General features: G+C 32.7%; 1 protein-coding gene across 1 annotated transcript; it reads left to right on the top strand.

Annotated features, from left to right (window-relative positions):
• Positions 1–949: 949 nt before the first annotated feature.
• On the top strand, positions 950–3,428 carry LOC124544393 (muscle-specific protein 20). Its single transcript, XM_047122923.1, has 4 exons — positions 950–1,161; positions 1,451–1,662; positions 2,336–2,456; positions 2,933–3,428. Exons 1-4 carry the CDS (start codon positions 1,132–1,134, stop codon positions 3,122–3,124), a joined length of 555 nt encoding a protein of 184 aa, XP_046978879.1. The 5' UTR covers positions 950–1,131; the 3' UTR covers positions 3,125–3,428.
• The last annotated feature ends 5,915 nt before the right edge of the window (positions 3,429–9,343 follow it).

The following is a 9,343-nucleotide window of genomic DNA, read 5'->3' as shown; positions in this document are numbered from 1 at the left end:
TTAAATATTATTCCTGTAAAGTTGACCAGTCAGAAGATTCTCAAGTATGATCCTCTCCATGTACTAAATATGAATAAAATTTGTTTTGTTACTTAAAAATAAAATAACGTTATATTTTATTAATCGTAAAATTGTTATAAAAATGTAATAACTGAATGAATGAAGTCAACCAGGCCGTATTTTAGACACGGAAGCTAAGAGGATGTAAATACACCTGAAGTACTGATAGTTCAATGGGACGGCAATTTGACACGATCGGGAGAATTTTAGTAATAGACAAAAGGTAAAACTTCTGACTTGAAGCCTTACTTCTGAATGATAAATATCATTCAGAAGTATGGCATAAATTTGCTGAAATATCAAGGTGATCACGTGACACTTCTGGAAATTTTTGAACTTCAGGTTGGTACCGAAAGTTTTCAATCTAACTATCGATTTGAACTCGGTATAGACTTATAACGTATCAATATAAGGCTACAGGCGTTAACACGTTGGGCCCGTCTCATATGCGAGAAGCAATGTTAAGAGCCGGTGCCGCTGCAGTAAACGCGTAAATATTAAGTATAAAGTCTACGAAAGGTCATATTTGGCATTGAATGAATTTGTAGTACTTAATCAATGATTTTATATAAAAATCGTTTTAATAAAATAAAAAATAACAAAATTTTTATACATTTGGAAATAATTTAATTATTCGTACAATTTTTGATTAATTCAGATAACAGTCTATTTCAAATGGGTATTACATGCATCAAAATTACATACAATATGCATTATTTTATAGTTTTTCAATGTATTGTAAATAAATGATTATACCATTTGAAAAGCGACTGTATTTTTAGGCGTCCAGTGAGTTGAAGTAACGTCGTTCCTCACAAAAGTAGCTGAGTCTTATTATTAGAAAAATGCAAGAGGCATTCATAATTTCTCTAAATAGTGCCTCTTTATAAAGGTTGTTGAGTCAGAAGTTTATTTCGTAGCCTCGTCAGAGTGGAGTTGCGATGCGTAAGAGTTTTCCAGAAGGGCGCAGCCTGCATGCTCTATAAATACGTGGTTGCGGCTTTCAGGAGTTCAGTCTAGCGGTGCTATTGAGAGAGAGATCACTAAACAGCACAAACACAACTCACAAACATGTCTCTGGAACGTCAAGTCCGCGCTAAGGTCAGTATTACTAATTATAACTTTCATTCCGCTCATAAAACTTTAAATTATTCGTAGTTTCCAATTAGCACTTAATAATATGATATTATACTTTGAAAATATGAATTTATTTTTATTGTTATTTGATTGAGTAAAATAATACATTTTTTTCTTAGATATCTTAAGACTGAAACACTTTAAATTAATATCATATTTATACCTAAACTTTTATTTATATTTAGTAAGTGGTAACGCTTCTTCGTAGATATAATGTTACATCCAAATAAAAAATAATATTTCACACCTGTAGCTCGCTGCCAAGCGTGACCCTGAAAGGGAAAAGGAGGCTCAAGAATGGATTGAAGGCGTCCTCGGAGCTAAATTCCCTCCTGGTGAAATATTCGAGGATGTCCTTAAGGACGGAACTGTCCTTTGCCAGCTCATCAACAAGCTGAAACCTGGATCCGTTGGCAAGATCAACACATCTGGTGGACAGTTCAAGATGATGGAAAACATCACCAAGTAAGTACTCTAATTATTATGTTCGATATCACGGGCAAATTTAGTCTTTTAATTAGACTTTGTTTACTGGCTACAAGTACCTTTATAATATATTAAATATTTATGTCCCTGAACCAGCGACTTTATGCACAAAAATTCATTTCTATTATTAAATAAATGAATAAAAAGTTTTATTATGAATGCATAATTTACGAACAAATTACAATGAAAAGTTAATAAAATATTAATTCGTGGCTACGAACTGTCAATGCTATCATGACCCACAGGTAGAGCAAGATAATATTAGAAACAAAATGGTTTGAAACTAAAAACCTCGTTAAATAACTAATGCAGAAACTATAGATAACAATTTCAACAAGTGTTTTTTTTTTTCTTAGAATAAAAATTAAACTCAGTAATGATTATGAGCCAAACTATTCTCGCTCATTGGCGCCTAATAAATTTTAGCTAATGATAAAATTGTTATTACAAGTACCGTCAAGAGATTTTTTGTTACTAGTTTATTTTATTTATCACAGAAATTTCGATAATTTAACCAAAAATAATCAAGTAGTTAAAACAAAACAGAGTCGGTTTTTGTTAGTGTGTATTGTTATTTGCGGTTTTTTACTACACCCATGTGAAACCGGGGAGAATCGCTGGTAAATATTCTAAGATTTTTTTTTCATTTCAGCTTCCAAACCGCTATCAAAGCATACGGTGTCCCTGACATCGACGTATTCCAAACCGTAGACCTTTGGGAGAAGAAGGACATCGCTCAAGTCGTCAGCACACTCTTCGCTCTTGGTCGCGAGGTAAATTATATATCAATGTGATTACCTTAAATTCTTATAACTTGGGAATTATTCTCGTTCTAAATTTAAAAACATTTACTATAACACAAAGAACTAAAGTAAAAGTTAATGAATTAATTCTATTGACAAATTAATTTCGAGATCCAAATTTAAATCTGATAGTTACAGACTCAGTAGATTACTATTTCAAAGTTAACGACTCAGAACACATGCATGTTTAGTTTATGATAAACATGGCTACATTGAACGATGAGAAACAAAATGTTTGGTTTAAACATGTTTAATTTGAGAAGTTGAAACGTTGCCAATATCAACTGAGATTTACGACCTTCGTAACGTTATTTCACTTTTTACAAATATACGAGCGGTAAGGAGAGGCCGAGTTAGGTTATTTAAGACCTGGTCCAAGGACGTTATAAACTAGGTTCAATGGCTTGTTTTTTTCAAATTATTTCAAGGTTTTTGGTTTGTTGTAGACCTACAGGCATCCCGAGTGGAACGGCCCATACCTCGGACCCAAGCCTTCCGAAGAATGCAAGCGTGACTTCTCTGAGGAGGTCCTGAAGGCTGGACAGACTGTTATCGGTCTGCAGGCTGGTTCCAACAAGGGTGCTACACAGGCTGGACAGAACCTCGGTGCTGGCCGCAAGATCCTCCTCGGCAAGTGAAAACCTCGTCTCACCACCCTTCAAAGTGATATTAATTTTAAGTTATTTTTTTATTAAACTGTGTGCACACGGACGCTATGGTAAGACTTGCGAGCTTCTCGTATACATCTAGTCTTGTGTGATGTGTAAGATTGTGTGTTCTCTTGCTTATCAAGAAAACCTTAATAAATTACCTGTAGCTGTAATACCTAGCTGGTATAATCTTATACTGTCATGTAGCACCAAGATGGTTTTACACCTAGGATAAGAGATTATATTTATTTCCATTTTATTATAGCCTTTTTGTAATAAAAAAATATTCTTATTTATTTCTTTTTTTTATAATTAATAATAACCCCTCGTCTACTTTAATCGATATGTTTATATTTAGTGATATCACCTGACAAATACTTCATTCTTTTGGAAACCTTATTTCATATTAAGTGATAATATTATTATGAAATAAAAAATTGTAGAACGTAAATGTAAAAAAGTAAAAAAAATCCAAAAAAATTACCTACATATTATTCGACTTAGCTTTGACAACAACTGGTGAATCGTCATATTACGTCAAAGAATGGTCAAGTAGTTAATTATTTTCTTCAACCAAAACTTTTCTATTACCTTTAACTGATCATATAATTTATTCCTATAGAATTATTAAAAAAAACAGTAATCGAACATCCTATCCTATGACATCTATGAAATTATGAATATATACTTTGATTAGTATAATATGAAATATCAAATGAGAAGTTTATTTACAAATGTATTTTTTGGCAAATAAAATTAATCAAATTAAAGGCAATTCTGGCTGAACGGACAATTATTAGTGCTTATCAATAGTTCTGTAACAATACATAACCATTCCTCAAACCCCCTTACGCCATCAACCTTGGGAATTGAAGTATTATATTCTTGTGTATATAGTCTTGTGCTTGCGGTCACACAAGCTCAATCACCCTTCAAACCTGAAAATAACTGAATTCCGATCAACCGACTTTAAAATGTATGAGTACATATCATGTTTGAAATTAACGAGTAATAAAACACTTTTATGTTTGACGTGTCATCGAAAATATATAAACAAATGAAATTAAATGGAAGAAGTTAAAATATTATAAATTCATTAAATTCTCAAGGTCACAATACAATTACTACTGTAAATGGCCATCTCTTAATTTTTATATTTGCAAAGAGAGTATCCACCCACAATGCATTATGTGCTCGCTGTTCCCATCTCTTCGAGATCTGAAAAAAATATTCTAAAATAATGAAATCGAAACCCACCGCATAACAAGAGAAATGCGACATTGACTATAATCATTATAAATTGTATAGGACACACGTATTTCAAAATTTTCAAGAGTTAAATACGTAGTGAATTCTTGCAAAAGCACACTGCTATTAATTAATCAACCCTTTATTATACTTTTGGCGTGCCATTAGAGAGGCCTTGTCCATTAGTGGACGAGTATAGAACGAAAAATATGATGATTTTAACTTCTACTGATATAAAAGGTGTTTTAAATAAGATTTTCAAAGTTTAACGATGTTATTTGTAAGTGTATATGTATTTTGAAGACATTATTAATTTTGATGGAATAAATCGTTACGATTTCAACATAGTTATATTTATACTTATTTGGTTATACTACAGGTTTGCTATGTATATTTGCTAAAGCTATGCTGCAGATAGATCTTCTTAAAGCACTGACATTAAATTAGTTAAGTAACAAGTTACTCTGAATTACCTTAACACAGATTTAAGAAGTTAGTAGCGGTCGTGTTACCTTGGCTTTACTAGATAAAAGTAACAACAGGAACAACAACAGTTTGTAAATTTCCCACTACTGGGTTAAGGCCTCCTCTCCCTTTAAGGAGAAAGTTTGGTTTTATGTCGGCTCTATGATATAACTAAACATTTATCAAATGTAGAATACATCAACATTTTATTTCACTCGAAGGTTGGTCTACCGACAAACAATGAGGCTTAAAATTTGTGATGAGTGAGCTAATGTCAGGCGTAAGGGAGATGACATTCTAGTTCCTAAGATGCGTTGATAATCTGAGAAGCGTTTGTTAAAAGCGGTAATCGGTGATTAAAAGATCCCAAATGATAAGTACTATCAGGAAGCAATTAACAATCAGCCAACCTACATCACATTCTTACCTATATGAAAAAAAAATCGGTAAAACTTGTGTTAATATTGGACGTAGACGTTTAAATAATTAAGTTTATTAGTTCACGTCGAAGAATAGTAATTATTTTATCTGATAAATTTGTATCGACCGAATAACATACTGAACAGTATAAAATAATATATATACACATTTAAAATCGACTTGTGAAAAGTTTTATCGGGTAAATCTACTTTTCTAATATTTTTTTTAATGAATTTAAACACAGAGTGTAAGAATAGAACTAAAAGATAATTTTTAAAAGGTAATTTGAAGTGGTAAAATATGAGTTCGTATTTTGATGTATGAAGTATTACAAAAAGGGCGTTTATCCTTTAACGGGGTAGGGAATTAAATTAATTTATTTTGATGACCATCAGTAAGGCAGGTTACCTATAACTTTGAAAATGTCTTGTGGTTCCCGAGATTTTTGATGGGATCTTTATATCCAGCACCGAATAAGGGTCAGAATACAAAGCTACGATATGGTATCATCACGTGATGTTGTAACTTTATTGTGGAAATCTACAAAGTTCACCGTAGAAAATCACAACAGCACGTCGCATCTTGGTCCGATGTACAGCAAGCATTTTTAACCATTTATATTAATAGCGATTATAATTAAAAAAATCCCAATTATAATTAAAAACTTACCCAAATGAATTATGAAAAAAAATATATAATTCAGACAATCAGAAATCTGGTCTGGTATGAGCCGAGATGGCCCAGTGATTAGAACTCGTGCATCTTAACCGATGATTGTTCAAACCTAGGCAAGCGCCACTGAATATTCATGTTGCTTAATTTGTGTTTATAATTCATCTCGAGCTCGTAACTGAAGGAAAACATCGTGTGGAAACCTGCATGTGTCTAATTTCATAGAAATTTGCCACATGTTTATTTCACCAACTCGCATTGGAACAGCGTGGTGGAATATATTACAAGCCTTCTCCTCAAAGGAAGCTTAGCCCAGAAGTAGGAAATTAACAGGCTTTTGTTTTTGTTGTTGTTGTATTCAGAATTCTGGTCTATGTTACGTACTGAATAACTATTCCTTTTCAATGGATAACTGACATGAGGTTAAAAAGCGTAACATTCTGTGACTCTTAAAATTTGACACGAGCATAAATGTGAAATTCGTATATTTCGTTATAGCAAGAGCGTGAAAATAAGCTGTATAACATTATCATGGAGTTGCAAAAATCTATATCAATATTATAAATGTGAAAGTAACTCGGTCTGTCTGTCTTTCACGACCAATCCGCTGAACCTTTCACTTGGTGGTAGGTCTTTGTGCAAGCCCGTCTGGGTAGGTACCACCCAATCATCATTTATTCTACCGCCAAATAACAGTACTCTGTATTGTTGTGTTCCGGTCTGAAGGGTGAGTGAGCCAGTGTAACTACAGGCACAAGGGACATAACATCTTAATTCCCAAGATTGGTGGCACATTGACGATGTAACGAATAGTTAATATTTCTTACAGCGTCATTGTCTATGGGTGATGGTGACCACTTACCATCAGGGGGCCCATTTGCTCGTCCGCCAACCTATACCATAAAAAAAGCAAATTGGAACTACAAGGAAGGACAGATTCATGTGTTAGGCATACATTTTTGCCTAACACCTGATAACCAACTTCTAAAGTTGAGCGAAGCCGCGGGTCTAGTACTAAATAAAAATGTTATATCTAGTAATATAATTGTTAGATAGTTCAACGTATGCCGTGAATTTTAATTATGTCCAAACGACAAAGCCGAAAGCTTAGTGATTATTGTAGAACAAAAGGTAATTTAGTTATTTAGATAAACGTATAAATATCAGCTGTAACTTTGTTTCATAATAAATCAAATATCTATAGTATTCCATTATAGATGGTTCTAGAACAAATAATTTTAAAATAACCACAAAAAATATGTTTTAAATAAAGAAACATAAATATGTAACGCGCCCGCCATCTGTCTCGTTAAACGATAAACAGACACATTCGCAAAAGCTTAAAATAACGGCGAACGAGAATAACGATGCCGCTTCTAACGAATTGCGTCTAACGCGGTCGTTAGACTCATTATAGCCTCGTGCGAAACCTTAAAATAGGATTCAGCCTGCCGTTCTCGATTTCAGTGTGGGCTTGTATTAATAGACTACTAGTTGTAGAAGCCTGCGTTATTCAGTCGGGCGTAAGTAGCGGAGCCTTCAGCACCACTATTCCGTCCTCACCGTAGCCAACAGATGGCGTACGGTGGAATTCAAACGTTTTTAATTTTTCTGAGCTCCGTTAGATGGAGTTGTACAGCAAAGGGCTTTCATGCCCTTTATGTCTTTTAGTTTTAAGGTAGTTTTAAAATGCACCAACAGATGGAGACAGTGGTGAGTAAATATTTCTATATTATTATGACGATTTTAATTATAAATTAACTTTAATGTTATTTAACAATAACACTAACCAACCAATTGTTTAATTAGTAGTCTTACTAAATAATTGTCTGATCGATCGCTGAATTATATTGCTTTTTTATAAAAGTTTTTAAGCTTATGTTAACATCATATTAATTATAAAATTAGAACTTGCTGGATAGCAACCATCTTAATATTAAAGATTCTCTTGCGAGGTATATTTATGTTCGAGCCCAAAAATGGCGCATGTCAGTATGTCGGTGGTAGAAACTGTTAATCGCGATATAAATTTAGCCGTGACTCTCAAACAGCTACGGACCGTGCTGTCTACAGCCAACTCCTCGGCTCCAAAATATTAATAATCATTTTTCTCATATGGTACGAAAAAAATTATTGTTAATATTTTCATCTGTTGTTGATTTTTGACTTTTAATTAATAAACGTTTCTGAAGCAAAAATATTTTTGTATATCTTCGTTGAATGGGACGAAATGTTTGCCTTAATTTTGTAATTGACGTATGTACAGATGTTACGTACCCACAGTATGATTTAATGATGGTGGACGAAAGCCATAAAAAATGTAATGAAATTAAAAATATATTAATTATTTATTAATGTAAAAGGCAAATATACACAAAATAATATAGTAAAGTTGCATATGGACTTTGTTTTTATATATTTTTGGTCGATTTGGGATTATATCTTGAAAATTAGACCAAATGCCAAGAAAAACAAATCGTATGACGTATTTCACAAAACCAAATTGATAAGTATAATATTCAGTAACCGTACTCAGTATTATATATGTATATGTGAAAGTTTGTCAACATGTATGTATGTTTGTTACTCTTTGACGAAAAAACTACTGAACGGATTTGGATGGAATTTTATAGGAATATAGGTTATACATCAGAATCACACATAGGCTACAATGTATAATGATTTTATGTAATTTTGTCATAATATAACGGTATAATATAACGGTCAAGTGCCCGTCCGAAGTCGCTAGTGATCTTTACATAGTAAAAAACAAAGCCGCTTCCCGCAGTCTGTCTATGTATGCTTAGATCTTTAACATTACGCAACGAATTTTGATTCGTTTTTTTTTTAATTGTTAATAGATAGCGTGATTACAGAAAAGTTTTTGTATATAATACATGGACAATATAGTAAAAAAAAAAGCTGACAATTTTAGAAGCTCCTAATGTGATGTCATAAATAAACAAATTCTGTACTATATTTATTATCAGAACCGCACTCGTGCGAAGCCAAGCCGGGTCGCTAATCATACATATCACACACATCTCACATACATAAACCATATAATTCCATATGAAATGCATATTTTATTGTTGTTTAAACTGAGCCTAAAAGTATGAATTTGAATTTTTTATAAATACAAATTATAAAGTGTGTGTCTATGTGTATGAAGTATGTGTTCGTGGTTATATGTGCGCGTCTCGGCTGTCGTTTAGTTGGCTAGCCCAACACAAACATTCTGATCTTTCAATATGTTGTTATAAAATCAGTTTGTTTTGTTTATATGAGCAAAATTCGTGGTATATTTTTGTTCATTATTATAGTTTAGGTTTGGCGATAACACTTTTATCGCTAATCCGATACTATGTTACACATACAATTACGAAATTCAGACACAATAAT

The sequence above is a fragment of the Vanessa cardui genome, chromosome 4, assembly GCF_905220365.1.
Source record: "Vanessa cardui chromosome 4, ilVanCard2.1, whole genome shotgun sequence".
Lineage (NCBI taxonomy): Eukaryota > Metazoa > Arthropoda > Insecta > Lepidoptera > Nymphalidae > Vanessa > Vanessa cardui.
Note: the sequence above shows the minus strand (reverse complement) of the source record. Positions and strands in the feature narration are given on the sequence as shown.

Excerpts from the sequence above, each read along its gene's own strand:
- LOC124544393 (XM_047122923.1), top strand. The coding sequence starts at position 1,132 with ATGTCTCTGGAACGTCAAGTCCGCGCTAAG. Across the intron at positions 1,663-2,335 it reads ATGATGGAAAACATCACCAA|CTTCCAAACCGCTATCAAAG; the intron begins GTAAGTACTCTA and ends TTTTCATTTCAG. Across the intron at positions 2,457-2,932 it reads TCTTCGCTCTTGGTCGCGAG|ACCTACAGGCATCCCGAGTG; the intron begins GTAAATTATATA and ends GGTTTGTTGTAG.